The 15,369-nt window shown below is 48.0% G+C and overlaps 1 protein-coding gene across 1 annotated transcript in view; it reads left to right on the forward strand.

Moving 5' to 3' along the window:
• The first annotated feature begins 13,025 nt into the window (after positions 1-13,025).
• Positions 13,026-15,369, forward strand: part of CAVIN1 (caveolae associated protein 1) — a 24,845-nt gene continuing 22,501 nt past the window's right edge. The window contains exon 1 of the mRNA XM_017509407.2: positions 13,026-13,907. Within this exon, the coding sequence (XP_017364896.1) occupies positions 13,437-13,907 (471 nt within the window). The 5' untranslated portion in view covers positions 13,026-13,436. The remainder of the gene's footprint in view (positions 13,908-15,369) is intronic.

The following is a 15,369-nucleotide window of genomic DNA, read 5'->3' on the forward strand; positions in this document are numbered from 1 at the left end:
AAAAAAAAAATAATAATAAAAATACAAAAATTAGCCGAGCGTGGTGGCAGGCAGGCACCTATAATCCCACCTACGTGGGAGGCTAAGGCAGGAGAATCACTGGAACTCGGCGGGGGTGGGTTGCAGTGAGCCGAGATCATGCCATTTCGCGATAGCCTAGGCCAAAGAGTGAAACTCCGTCTCAACAAATAAATCAATCGATCAAAATAAAAGTGAATTTTTTTCCACTTCGATTTTGATTATTCTTATTCTGGAGCTGATAAACATTGGTTGATATATTTTATATCCATTTGTATTGGATATAATTTTCTTGTTTGGGAAACTCTACTTACATTGAGGTTTTTTGTTTTTTTTTGTTTTTTTTTTGAGACGGAGTCTCTCTGTCACTAGGCTGGAGTGCAGTGGCAAAATCTTGGCTCACTGCAACCTCTGACTCCCTGGTTCAAGTGATTCTCCTGCCTTAGCCTCCCGAGTAGCTGGGATTACAGGCACGCACCACCATGCCCAGCTAATTTTTTGTATTTTTTAGTAGAGACGGGGTTTCACCATGTTGGCCAGGATGGTCTTGATCTCCTGACCTTGTGATCCACCCACCTCGGCTTCCCAAAGTGTTGGGATTACAGGTGTGAGCCACCGCGCCCGGCCTGTTTTTTGTTTTTTGTTTTGAGATAGTCTCACTCTATTGCTCAGGCTAGAGTGCAGTGGCATGTGGCTCACTGCAACCTCCGTCTCCCAGGTTCAAATGATTCTCCTGCCTCAGCCTCTTGAGTAGCTGGGATTATAGGCATGTGCCACCACACCTGGCTAATTTTTGTGTTTTTAGTAGAGATGGGGTTTTACCATGTTAGTCAGGCTGGTCTCATACTCCTGACCTCGTGATCTGCCTGCCTCGGCCTCCCAAAGTGGTGGGATTACAGGCATGAGCCACCACACCTGGCCCTCAGTGAGATTTTTAAACACCCAATTTAATCTGATTTTTAAACAGATTATGCTTTTGTTTCTCTTTTGTTAATATTCTCTTGTGATCTCAAGTAGCCACTCTTAGCCACTTGTAAACACTAAAGGGTTTGGAGCATATGAATTATCTGAATAGTTCAATTTAAGCCCATGGAAAAAATGTTTAAATCATCTCCCTTAAGTCATATGATGGATCCATGGACCATGTCTGTGCCGATTGTTCTTTCATGCCAATCAGAGGCCCCTGGGATTCATAGGCATACGTGTCTCGGTGGAAAAATGAGTCACTCCACCAACACACAGCTGGATTCTCACACAATAAAATGTGGAAATCTGAGTGGAGCACAAGGAATCTGTATCTGAACAAGAGTTCACACTCTTCCTGTTCTGTTAGGTTATGAAATGGAAACACCATTTCCTGGGAAAAGGGCCAGATTCCATAAATGAAATGGTTTTTCTTCAATACGCACAGCTGCTAAACAGTTAATGCGCTTACTGAGAGTGGCTTGTTTGAAAGAGCTTGTCTTGGTTCCAACTGGAGAGTTGAAAGGAAGGGGCTCTTCTCTTGTGCAACATTCTGTTAAGCCCATTAACAGAAACAGTCTTGTTGAACACCAGTTCTCAATTGGTTCAAGTGAGAGAAAGGGAAAAGGGTCACGCACATTTTTTTGCCAGGAATTGTGTGTCAACCATTTGGATATGTCCCTTTAGAGATGTGAACACATTTCATCCTCAAAGCAATTTTACTTTTTCTGTTTTTTCTGAGGTGGAGTTTTGCCCTGTTGCCCAGGCTGGAGTGCAATGGAGCGATCTCAGTTCACTGCAATCCTCTGCCTCCCAGGTTCAAGTGATTCTCCTGTCTCAGCCTCCTAGTAGCTAGGATTACAGGCACCTGCCACCACACCCAGCTAATTTTTTGTATTTTTAGTAGAGACGGGGTTTCACTAGGTTGACCAGGCTGTTCGGGAACTCCTGGCCTCACGTGATCCACCCACCTCAGCCTCTTAAAGTGCAAGCGTGAGCCACCATGTCTGGCTAATCTTAGTATTTTTTATTATGGGAAAGTTCAGGCGGGGTGTGGTGGCTCATGCCTGTAATCCCAGCACTTTGGGAGGCTGAGGCAGGCAGATCACTTGAGGTCAGGAGTTGGAGACCAGCCTGGACAACATGGTGAACTCCTGTCTCTACTAAAAATACAAAAATTAGGAGTGGTGACGAACACCTATAATCCCAGCTACTCAAGAGGCTGAGGCAGGAGAATCTCTTTAACCTGGGAGGTGCAGGTTGCAGTGAGCCAAGATCAAACCACTGCTTTCCAGCCTGGGCGACAGAACAAGACTCCGTCTCAAAAAAAAAAAAAAAAAATGATATATATGTGTGGAATTGGGATGATGGGATATCCAACTAGGACCGTAAGCAGTGGAAGATGAGAGCCTGACATTTGGGAGATTGCTCAGAGCCCAAGGCTAAATTTGATATTAAAAATATCAAAATTGGCCGGGCGCGNCAGAGTGGGCACCAAAAAAATTACTGCTTAAATGAATAAATGATTATCTAGTGCCCCCTTTTCTCTATACCACTTATCCTAACTTCAAAGAATACTTCGGCTTAAAAAAAAAAAAAGGCCGGGCATGGTGGCTCATGCCTGTAATCCAAGCACTTTGGAGGCCAAGGCAGGCGGATCACCTGAGGTCGGGAGTTCAAGACCAGCCTGACCAACATGGTGAAACCCTGTCTTAAAAAAAATAATAATAATTAAAAAATTTTTAAAAAAAGAATATTTTGGCTACCCATGTGCTATTACTGCTCTTATTTTTCTATTTAGAGATTCTTAGAAAATTCTAGAATTTCCAAAATTGAATTTTTAATTATATGTGGTTTTCAGTAATCTGACATATTTCTGTAAATACAATGATCTTTTCTTCCTTTTTGGTTCATGTTTTTTTATTTGAGACAGAGTCTCACTAGGTTGCCCAAGGACTGCAGGCACACCACCATGCTTGACTAAAGAAACAAATATATATTCATATAGAGATTTAGTGTTCATTATTTAATTTGCCCTATTAAAAAGAATTTAAATAATTCCTGTTTGAGAGAATTGCTCCTAAGCCTGGAAACACATTTGCTGTGATACTTTAATCTTCAGAGGAACTCTCAATTATTCTTTATTTATATTGAGTTATAGTGGTTTCAAAGATTTATACTTTGAAACAAAAAAGATTGAAATGCTTTATGTTTTCTGTATTCAAGCAGATCTACTGTCCCCATTTGTCTATTCTGTTGGTTCATCCTTTCTGTCTTAAATAACATTTTTTTTAAGATCTTGTTGCATACCATGCATTAAATAACTTTCTTTTGGCAAATATTTTCCCTTGCCACTCTGAACTATGAGCCTACCACAGAGAGGCAGCTACTTTTCTAGCTGGGATTATGGAATTACAGGCATGAGCCACCATGCCCAGCCTGATGTCTTTAATTTATTATGTTTTATTTAATGTATTATGTTTAATTCATTATGTTTCTTCATTGCTAAAATTTAATCAGTAAGCATTCTTGCACTTTGGATCTGAGGCGGGTGGATCACTTGAGATCAGGAGTTCGAGACCAGCCTGGATAACATGGTGAAACCTCGTCTCTGCTAAAAATACAAAAAATTAGCCAGGCACATTGGCGGATGCCTGTGATCCCAGCTACTCAGGAGCTACACAGGACATTCACTTGAACCTGGGAGGTAGATGCTGCAGTGAGCCCAGATTGCACCACTGCACTCCAGCCTAAGTGACAGGGCAAGACTCTGGCTGAAAAAATGCATTCTGTTTTACAAGGGGTGCCTATATGTCTTTATCTTTTGCACCACTAAACTCTGAGTCTGAACCTCTGTCTCTTCTCATCTGCCCTGCTGCAGTGGCTTTCTTTGTGAAATCCCTGCCTCCATTTTCTCTCCTGTAACATGTCCTGATGGTACTGCCACAGCCAGGCTTCTATAAAACACCCCTTTGACTGTATTATTAATCTGCTAAAGTACCTTCCATTCTACTCAAGCACCTTCCATGAGTCCCAGTTATCCAAAGGATAAAGTCTAAATTTCTTACCTTTTGGCCAGGTGTGGTGGCTCACACCTGTAATCCCAGCACTTTGGGAGGCCAGGGCAGGCAGATCACCTTAGGTCAGGAGTTCGAGACCAGCCTGACCAATATGGTAAAACCCCATCTCTACTAAAAATACAAAAATTAGCCAGGCATGGTGGTGGTGGGCACCTGTCCCAGCTGCTTGGGAGGCTGAGACAGAATTGCTTGAACCCAGGAGACAGAGGTTGCAGTGAGCCAAGATCATGCCACTGCACTCTAGCCTGGGTGACAGAACAAGACTTCGTCTAAAAAAAAAAAAAAAGAAAAAAAAATTATCTGGGCACAGTAGCTAATGCCTGTAACCCTAACACTTTGAGAGGCTGAGGCAGGCAGATCGCTTGAGCTCAGGAGTTTGAGACCAGCCTGGAGAACATAATGAGAATTTGTCTGTACAAAAATACAAAAGTGAGTCAGGTATATGCCTGTAGTCCCAGCTACTTGAGAGGCTGAGGTAGGAGGATTGCTTGAGCCTGGGAGGTTGAGGCTGAAGTAAGCTGTGATCACACCACTGTACTCCAGCCTGGGCAACAGAATGAGATTCTGTTTCTTTCTTTCTTTTTTTTTTAATAAAGACGGGGTTTTACCATGTTGGTCAGGCTGGTCTTGAACTCCCGACCTCAGGTGATCCACCTGCCTTGGCTTCCAAAGTGCTTGGATTACAGGCGTGAGCCACCACGCCCGGCTGAGATCCTGTTTCAATAAAAATAAATAAATAAAATAGCTATTTAAAAAAAGAAAATGAAAGGGAGAAAAATAAACTAGCAAATGGGACAAGAAGTAAAAGTAGTACAGTGTCCAAGGCTAAGAGGGAAGAATCTCAAAGGTAAATTGGTCAGCAGTGCTAAATCACACAGAGTTCAAATAAAATTAGCAAAGGAGGCTGGATGCAGTGGCTCATGCCTGTAATCCCAGCACTCTGGAGGCAGAGGCAGGTGCTGGAGCTCAGGAATTTGAGACCAGCCTGAACAAAAAAAAAAAAAAAAAAAAAAAAAAAAAAAAAAAAAAAAAAAAAAAAAAAAAAAAAAAAAAAAAAAAAAAATAGCAGCAGCAGAAAGAAAGAAAAGAAAAGGGAAAATAGTTGGTGGAATCTAGGTTTCTTAGTTTTGCTTTTTAAATTGAAAAAAAAAAATTGTTTTTTTTGAGACAGGGTCTCACTCTGTCTCCCAGGCTGGAGTGCAATGGTGCAGTCTTGGCTCACTGCAACCTCTGTCCCCTGGAGTCAAGCAATCCTCCCACCTCAGCCTCCTGAGTTGCTGGGATCACAGATACATGCTACAGTGCCTGGCTAATTTTTGTATTTTTAGTAGAGACAAGGTTTTACCACTTTGCCCAGGCTGGTAAAACAATATGTAGTTTGCTCTATTTTCTACAGCTCTCTTCTCTTGTTTCTTTTTGTTTGTTTTTTGTTTTAAATGTTTTCTGTTTGTTAGCCTGAATCACTGCTTCTCTGAAACTAAAATTCCTGCTCCACAGCAAAAGTGTTGGTGGTGTCCTTCAGATGGCTTCTAGCACCAAATTATGCATAAATTAGCACTTAATAAATAATTTTGACTGTTTTCTGGTTCAGGGAATTTGTATATATTAATGTTTGAAGGCAAAGAAAGGAAGGGATTTTGAGGAAGAAAAATATACAAATATAGGCATTTTTCATATGTATGTATATATATATATATATATATGTATCAGAGAGAGAAGAATAGCACTTATAGGCCGGGTATGGTGGCTTATGCCTGTAATCCAAGCACTTTGGAGGCCAAGGTGTGCAGATCACCTGAGGTTGGGAGTTCAAGACCAGCCTGACAAACATGGTGAAACCCTGTCTTTAAAAATAATAATAATAATAAAATAAAAAAATAAAATAAAGAATAGCACTTGTAAAGCTGACAAAAAGAGAAAAAGAAAAAAGAAACCAGTCGGGCCCGGTGGCTCACGCCTGTAATCCCAGCACTTTGGGAGGCCGAGATGGGAGGATCACCTGAGGTCAGGAGTTTGAGACCAGCCTGGCCAACATGGGAAAACCCTGTCTCTGCTAAAAATGCAAAATTAGCCTGGTGTGGTGGCACATGCCTGTAATCCCAGCTACTCGGGAGGCTGAGGCAGGAGAATCACTTGAACCTGGGAGGTGGAGGTTGTGGTGAGCCAAGATGGTGCCACTGCACTCCAGCCTGGGCAACAAGAACGAAACCCCGTCTCAAAAAAAGAAAAAAATAATCACTGTTGTTTGTGGCAGCTGTGAACCAGCTGCTGAGTGCTGGCTTCCCATGCGAGATGGTTGCGCCGATGTGAAGACACATCATTCATCCCAACTGTTTATTATTAACAAAACACAGAGTGCCATTAAAAAAACCCAAAACACACAGCCTCCCTGGGATCTCTCCTAGCACAGATCCAACACTGAACAGAACATATCACACCCTTTGCTGGATCTCCCTAAATGTAAACTGGCAAGACTTAACGGCAGAACCATGATAACAGGAGAAGGGATGAGCAGGGCTTGGCTATTCCCCGGTGCCCTTTCGCACTGCACGTTACTGGGTTTGGGAGGGGGTCCTTTCCCCCTCCTTTGTGCCTACAGACCCTCACCTGTGAACCCTTCACCACTCCTCCTGAGAGTGGTGACTGCTTTCCCTATGCTGGGGAGGAGCTTCCAGCTGTGTCAGAAACTATGTATCTGGCCGGGTGCAGTGTTTCACGCCTGTAATCCCAGCATTTTGGAAGGCCGAGATGAAAAGGTCTCTTGAGCCCAGGAATTCAAGACTGGCCTGGGCAACATGGCAAAACCCCTTCTCTACAAAAACAAAACAAAACAAAAAACAAACAAAAGCACAAAAATTAGCCAGGTGTAGTGGCGTACAGCTGTAATCCCAACTACATGGGAGGCTAAGGTAGGAGGCTCACCTGAGCTCAGGAAGTCGAGGCTGCAACAAGCCAAAATTGCACCACTGCACTCAAGCCTGGGCAACAGAACAAGACCTTGACTTAAAAAAATAAATTAAAAAAAAAGGTGGGGGGTGGCCAGGCAACTCGACTCACACCTGTAATCCCAACACTTTGGGAGCCTGCAGCAGGCAGATCACCTGAGTCAGGAGTTTGAGATCAGCCTGGCCCATATGTGGAAACCCCGTCTCTACTAAAAATACAAAAATTATTGGGCCATGGTGCATAAGCCTGTAATCCCAGCTATTTGTGAGGCTGAGGCATGAGAATCGCTTAAACCCAGGAGGCGGAGGTTGCCATGAGCTGAGATCACCCCACTGCACTCCAGCCTGGGTGATAGAGTGAGACTCGGTCTTAGGGAAAAAAAGAAAAAGGACTAGACTTGATTTATCTTCAATTAAGTCCCTAGTCCAGTAACTGGCTGGTGTTAAGTAGTCACGCTTTATTGAACAAGCAGATGGATGGAGGAGTATGAAAGAGCCCCCTGTGAGATTCTAGCTGCTGACATGGTTACATCCCGGTGTCCTTTTTCTGCGCCAAAGGGGTTGTTTGCTTTGACCTCACTATCCCTTTTATGGATTCTATCTCAGTGGCTGAAAGCACACAATGGAACCGTGTGCCTTTCAGCAAATAGAGTGAGCAATGGAAAATGCAAACCAACAACCCTGAATGCAAGCAATGGCATGTGAATGCAGCTACAAATGAAGAGAAACTGCTTATTTTCACTGGAATGGAGTGAAATGCTCTGGAAAGGACAGTGCTGCTCCAGTTTGGGGCGCCCATACTGGTTCAGCTAGCACACCGAGCCTCAGCATGCCCCCTGTTGGATTTAGCTGGCATTTAGTCAGAAAAGGAATGTGAGAGAAACTTGTTGATGCAGATTTTTCTCCAACATAGGCATGCAGGGGTAGGGCCCTTTTACAGAAATTCTCCGTTAAGGAGGCATTAAATGAGTCAGAGATGTATTCGCTGGACTACCTCTGGGACGTAATTTGCCTCATCTACAAATTCTGGCATTTCTGTTTGAAGAAGTGGTATAGAACTATTTTCCTGATGAGGCTGGAGGAGGTCAAGGTGGGTGGATCACCTGAGGTCAGGAGTCCCAGACCAGCCTGGCCAATATGGTGAAACTCTGTCTCTACTAAAAATACAAAACTTAGGTGGGCGTGGTGGCACATGCCTGTAATTTCAGCTATTTGGGAGGCTAAGGCAGGAGAATCGCTTGAATCCTGGAGGCAGAGGTAACAGTGAGCCGAGATGGTGCCACCACACTACAGCCTGGGCAACAAGAGTGAAACTCCATCTCAAAAAAACAAATAGTAAATAGTAATAATTAAAGTCTTCTGGAAAAGAAACTGGTTGCTAGGATAGACATAAAACTTCCTTTCACTGTATTTCTTTGTGTGCTATCTGCAATTTGTGTCTTGAATGTCACTCATTAAAATAATCTAATCAATGGACCTTGAATAATGATGATCTGCTGGCACCGTGGCTCACGCCTGTAATCCCAGCATTTTGGGAGGCCCAAGCAGGCAGATCACGAGGTCAGGAGTTCAAGACCACCCCGGCCAACATAGTAAAACTCCGTCTCTACTAAAAACACAAAAAAATTAGCCAAGCATGATAGGGTGCACCTGTAATCCCAGCTATTCAGAAGGCTGAGGCAGAAGAATCGCTTGAACCCTGGAGGAGGAGGTTGTGGTGAGCAGAGATCATGCCACTGCACTCCAGCTTGGGCAACAGAGTGAGACTCTGCCTAAAATAATAATAACAAGAATAATCTAGGCCGGGCGCGGTGGCTCAAGCCTGTAATCCCAGCACTTTGGGAGGCCGAGGCGGGTGGATCACGAGGTCAAGAGATCGAGACCATCCTGGTCAACATGGTGAAACCCCGTCTCTACTAAAAAAATACAAAAAATTAGCTGGGCATGGTGGCGCGTGCCTGTAATCCCAGCTACTCAGGAGGCTGAGGCAGGAGAATTGCCTGAACCCAGGAGGCGGAGGTTGCGGTGAGCCGAGATCGCGCCATTGCACTCCAGCCTGGGTAACATGAGTGAAACTCCGTCTCAAAAAAAAAAAAAAAAAAAAAAAAAAAAAAAAAAGAATAATCTAAGAACCTTATGAGACATTTAAAAAATGAAGGTTCCGGCTGGGTACGGTAACTCACGCCTGTAATTCCAGCACTTTGGGAGGCCGAGGCAGGTGGATCAGGAGCCCAAGACCAGCCTGGCCAACATGGTGAAACCCCATCTCTACTAAAAATACAAAACAAACAAAAAAAAAATTAGTGGGGTGTGGTGGCACCTGTAATCCCAGCTACTTGAGAGGCTGAGGCAGGAGAATTTCTTGAACCCAGAAGGCAGAGGTGGCTGTTGGCTGATATCATGCCATTGCACTCCAGTCTGGGCGACAGAGCAACTTGTCTTGAGAAAAAAAAAAAATGCTGGGTGTGGTGGCACACACCTGTAGTCCCAGCTACTTGGGAGGCTGAGGCAGGAGAATTGCTTAAACCCAGGAGTCAGAGGTTGCAAAATGAAGCTCCCATAAGGTTCTCTACTGTCATTCCTCTTTTTTCCAAAAGCTTTTTCAATCCTTAGTAGAAGCAATTTAAATTACTATAATACATTTCTCTTAAATTCTAAAATAAGTTGATAATTTTCCAGTTCTAGCATTTATATGTGTATATATGATCTTTTTTGTTGTTTTTTTTTTCTTTAGATGGAGTCTCTGTCGACCACAGAGTGCAGTGGCACGATCTAGGATCACTGCAACCGCTACCCCTGGGTTCAAGCAATTCTCCTACCTCAGCTTCCTGAGTAGCTGGGATTACTGGTGTGCACCACCATGCCCAGGTAATTTTTGTATTTTTAGCAGAGACAGGGTTTCATCATGTTGGTCAGGCTGGTCTCCAACTCCTGACCTTGTGATCTGCCTGCCTTGGCCTCCCAAAGTGCTGGGATTACAGGCGTGTCACCGTGCCCGGCCTCATATAATCTTATATACCAGCTTCATTCTACTTGAACCTCAAATGAAAGAGCCATTTGTTTGTGAGGAAACAGTTATTGAAGTGTTAGGGTACCTGGTATGGTGGCACACCTGTAGTCTAAGCTACTTCGAAGTGGGAGGATCACTGGAGCCCGGGAGGTCCAGACTGCAGTGAACTGTGATTGCGCCACTGCCCTCAGTCTGCGTGACAGAGTAAGATTCTGTCTCAAAAAAAAAAAAAAAAAAAAAAAAAAGTTGGAGAAAACGGAAAGTCGAAGTGGCTCACACCTGTAATCCTAGCATTTTGGGAGGCCAAGGCAGGTGGATCCCTTGAGCCTAGGTGTTTGAGACCAGTGGCAAACACCTGTTTCTACAAAAAATAATACAAAAATTAGCCAGCACAGTGGTGTGCACCTATAGTCACAGCTATTTGGGAGGCTGAGGTGGGAGAATCACCTGAACCAGGGAGGTTGAGGTTGCAGGGTCCACAGAGTGAGACCCTGTCTAAAAAAAAAAAAAAAAAAAAAGAGGCTGGGTGCAGTGGCTAATGCCTGTAATCCCAGCACTTTGGGAGGCCAAGGTGGGCGGATCACAAGGTCAAGAGTTCGAGACCAGCCTGGCCAGCACAGTGAAACCCCTTCTCTACTAAAAAAAAAAATACAAAAAATTAGCCAGGCATGGTAGTGCATGCCTGTAATCCCAGCTACTCAGAAGGCTGAGGTAGGAGAATCTCTTGAATCCAGGAGGCGAAGGTTGCAGTGAGCCAAGATCATACCACTGCACTCCAACCTGGGCTACAGAGTAAGACTCCGTCTCAAATAAAAGGAAAAAAGAAAAAAAGAGGAGGTCACCAGCAACCATGTATTTTGCCTTTCTAGTAGAAAGGGTACTTCAGGATAACCTGATAAACAGCCCTAGTTAATGGCTCCCTTTTCTGTGAGAACTTCAGCTAACATATATGGTGGTGTAAACTCTAAAAAAATAACCCGAAATGTTCTTAGGGCACCAACCTATTTACTGCAAAGTCGGGCTCCTTTCTGAGTTGGTGGGTTCTCTGGATTGAGGAGGCCCAGGATCCCCATAGAGCAGTTTTTAACTCTTCCTAATGATAATGGATACCAGACTAGAAGTGACCTTTTGCCAGGACCATCATCCGTCCAGCTGGGGAAACCCGAGTGTGGTTTCCTAAGCAGGGAAAAGGGTTACCGCTTTTCTGTGGGAAAGGGAGCTGGCGCCACTCCAGAGACTCACAGCCCCAGTGAGTGCTAGACAGAAAAATGGGGGAGGATGGGCAGCCTCCCTTTTTCTGGACTTCTGCACCAAGGATCTTCCTGTGGCTGCTCAGAATTGCCTGCTCCCTTGTACCCAGCATAGATGAAAATATGCTTTGGGGCTGGGCGAGGTGGCTCACACCTGTAATTCCAGCAATTTGGGAGGCCAAGGTGGGTGGATCACGAGGTCAGGAATTCAGGACCAGCCTGGCCTATATAGTGAAACCCTATCTCTAAAAAAAAAGAAAAAGAAAGAAAATATGCTTTGATGAATCCTCCGAATTAAACCATGGTGTTGGGTTTAACCACAAAAAAGAAAGAAAAAGAAAGAAAATATGCTCTGGTTAATCCTCCGAATTAAACCATGGTGTTGGGGAGTGACCATAGGTGCCTGTCTCCCTGCCCCAGAGGAAGGCTTAGAGTGCTAAGGAGGAAAGAGCATCAAAGCAGGAGTCCACAGACCTGGGTTCCAGTGCTAGTGCCAACACTAACCTGCAAGTGACGTCTGGCAAGCCACCTGTCTTCTGCAGGCTTTCTTTTCCCTGTCTGTCAAATGAGGAGGTGGGATTTGATGGTCTCTCTGATGGCTTAGTGTTAGTCCCTGGAATCTTGAGAGAGGAGTGGACTCCTAGATCCTGCTCACTGAGATTGGTGTCAGCTGCTGCTGAGGGGTGTTGGAAGGGGAACACAGGGAAAGGTGATTTTGGGAGAGAGATGAGAGGTAGGTTTTTGTTTTGTTTTGTTTTTTGAGACAGCGTTTTGCTCTTCTTGCCTAGACTGGAATGAAATGGCACAATCTTGGCTCACTGCAGCCTCTGCCTCCCGGGTTCAAGCGATTTCACTGCCTCGGCCTCCTAAATAGCTGGGATTACAGGCATGCATCACCACACCCAGCTAATTTTGTATTTTTAGTAGAGCCGGGGTTTCTCCATGTTGGTCAGGTTGGTCTCAAACTCCTAACCTGAGGTGATCCGCCGGCCTCAGCCTCCCAACGTGCTGGGATTACGAGCGTGAGCCACCTTGCCCTGCCTAAGAGAGGTGAGTTTTTAAAAAGGGGTTTACGCCAGCCACGGTGGCTCACACCTGTAGTCCCCGCACTTTGGGAGGACGAAGCCAACAGATCACTTGAGCAGGAGTTCAAGACCAGCCTGGGCAAAATAGTGTAGTCCCCGTCTCTAAAATAATAAAAATTGAAAAAATTAGCTGGGCGTGGGGGCATGTGCCTGTAGTCCCAGCTACACAGGAGGCTGAAGTGGCAGGATTGCTTGAATCCTGGAGGTCGAGGCTGCAGTGAGCCATGATTGGGCCACTGCACTCCAGCCTGGGTGAAAGAGTGAGACCCTGCCTCAAAAAGGGGGGTTGGTGGGTGGGCTTTACTTTCTATTTGATTGTCCGTCTTAATTCTACTTTGTTAGGACAATTCTAAAAGGAACTCAGAGGAGCTTCGCAGCCCCTCACCACCACCGTGACCCCAAGCAAGTTCTCTCTTCCTTCCCTGCCACAAACAACTCCTTAAACTTACCCCTGGGTTGGTAACCTGCTTGGGGCTGATGATGAGGAAATCAGGCCTCTTTGAAAAGACTGTAAAGGGCAAGGGTCCTTTTGCGCTCAAAAACTAGTCACAGGCAAATACAAGATTTTGCCTATAATTTCAGAATCTCCTGATGCACCCGACTCCCAGATCTTGAGGATTTTCGCATGAGCAGTTCAAGCGAGAGGGAAACAGAGCAACACTCTTCGGACCTGATTCCCTTCCTCAGCTCGCATTCCTCTGCCCGTCCCGCTCCCGCCGCCAGCGGAGGCCCTAGTCTCCCGCTCCAACTATTCCAACCATCCAGGGAAGGGTGGGGCGTTCGGCTCTTGGGTCCCCCTCCGCCGGCCCCCCTCGTCGGTCTCCCCTTCTGCCCCGGTCCCTCCCTTTCTGAGGTGGGGCCAGCCAATAAGCGGCCAGACTCCGGGGTTTGGCCCGAGAGCCGGGGAGCTCACCGATTCCCCGCCCAGCAGTTCTGGCCGCTGTCCCGGTGCGCACGGACGTGGCTCGAGTTTCCTCTGCTCTCTGCTCTCGCTCGCTCGCTCTCCCCCCTTCTCCTCCTTCTCTCCAGGTCTCCCGCTCCAGCTCCAGCTCCACCCGGCCGGCCCCGCACGGCTCCGGGTAGCCATGGAGGACGTTTCGCTCTATATCGTCGAGCGGCCGCTTCCCGGGTACCCCGACGCGGAGGCCCCGGAACCTGCCCACGCTGGGGCGCAGGCGGCGGAGGAGCCGTCTGGGGCCGGCTCGGAAGAGCTGATCAAGTCGGACCAGGTGAACGGCGTGCTGGTGCTGAGTCTCCTGGACAAAATCATCGGCGCCGTAGACCAGATCCAGCTTACCCAAGCCCAGCTGGAGGAGCGGCAGGCGGAGATGGAGGGCGCCGTGCAGAGCATCCAGGGCGAGCTGAGCAAGCTGGGCAAGGCGCACGCCACCACGAGCAACACAGTGAGCAAGCTGCTGGAGAAGGTGCGCAAGGTCAGCGTCAACGTGAAGACCGTGCGCGGTAGCCTGGAGCGCCAGGCGGGGCAGATCAAGAAGCTGGAGGTCAACGAGGCTGAACTGCTGCGGCGCCGCAACTTTAAAGTCATGATCTACCAGGTGAGCCCACGGGGCTGACCGCGCCCAGAGCTCCCGCGCCCGGCTTGCGTCCACGCCAGGGATTTGGGTTGGAGACCTGTCCGTGGCGCGGTTGTCCTCCCAGCCTGGCCCGGGCGCCCGGGAGATCCACCCTCCTTCCGGCGAGCGCCGCTGGGGTGGGGTTGGGTGGGGTGGGGTGGGGTGGAGGGAGCGGCGGACTCCAGGGACGCGTAGAGGGGCGCGCTCTGCACCCCTCACCTCCCCACTCAGATCCTCTCCGGTCTCAAACTTGTAGCAGAACCGAATTAGGGGGTGGACTCGAGGACGCTGCCCCTAGCAGACCGCTCCTTCCCTAACTGGCTCTGTCGAACGTCTTCCTCCTTGGGGGAAGTTTCTAGGAAAGTCAGGGGTCCCTGGCGATCGTTGGGGTCCGCTGTAAGCGGACACGCCGCGGGGCCCGGGCCTGGGGCCTCCGCGCCTGCGGTCCTGATATAGCGGGTGATTCAGGACTCAGGCACGCACCCGCGGGGGCTGCGCCAAGCGTGGGACGCGACCGCCAACCTCTTTCGCCGACCCTGCGCCCCCGCGGCCCCCCATCGGCCTCGGCGGCACAACCCCGTCCCCTTGCTGTGCTCTGCTCCTGCCCTCCAGGCACTTTCAGGCCCTTGAGAACACCCTCGCCCGTGGCGCGCGGGCACCCTGGGCCTCCTGGAAGCGGGCGGGGCTGGGCGGGGGAAGAGGGGGCGTTAGGACTGCAAGAGGGGCTGGTGGAGGGGGTGGACAGCCGGGGTCCGGCGGTTTGGGCGCAGTTTGGGCTTGGTGAATCACCCTGCATGCCTGCGGGGGCGGGGGCCGGGCGCGGCAGAGCAGCCGGCGGGGGGAGGCTGGCACCCCCCGGCTGCTTTCTTTGCACTTCTCCCCATTCCTCCCGCTTGGATAAAAATGTAGCTTTTGGATCGTAACCCCTGATAAACCTGGGAGTCTCGGGTTTCTAAGCTGCTCCTCTCCACGCCGCCTCCGCAGTGCCATCGGGGATGAGATCTTGCGCTGGGCGGGAAGGGTTCCAGCCTGTCTCCTCCCGGCCTCCCAAATGCCGGCTGATGCTCCTAACCCCAGGAAGGCGGGATCATGTGGGGCAAGGGGTTAGTCTACTCTCCCGTCTCCCCTTCCTCTCCCTGCGGAAGGGAATGGAAAGAAAGAGAAGGCTGAATTTCCCACACCCTCCAAGTTAGAAGATTCCTCTCCTGGAGCCGTGGCTCCCTGACTGCTCTGGGGCCTGGTAAAGCCGAGTTCTGAGTGACCATCTGGGGTGAGGTGAGGGGGTCCCTGGCTTGCTCTCCCCAGGAGGAGTTGAGATAGATGCAGATCGGGACAAGTATTTGGGAAGAGCAGAGACAGAAAAAGTGAGTCAGCCGGTAGCTATCTGAGGTGGCAAGATAGGCAGAAATGGCGCTTGTCCCCCTCCCCACCCTTACCTACCAAT

This window comes from Cebus imitator, unplaced genomic scaffold, assembly GCF_001604975.1.
Source record: "Cebus imitator isolate Cc_AM_T3 unplaced genomic scaffold, Cebus_imitator-1.0 Scaffold415, whole genome shotgun sequence".
Taxonomy (NCBI): domain Eukaryota; kingdom Metazoa; phylum Chordata; class Mammalia; order Primates; family Cebidae; genus Cebus; species Cebus imitator.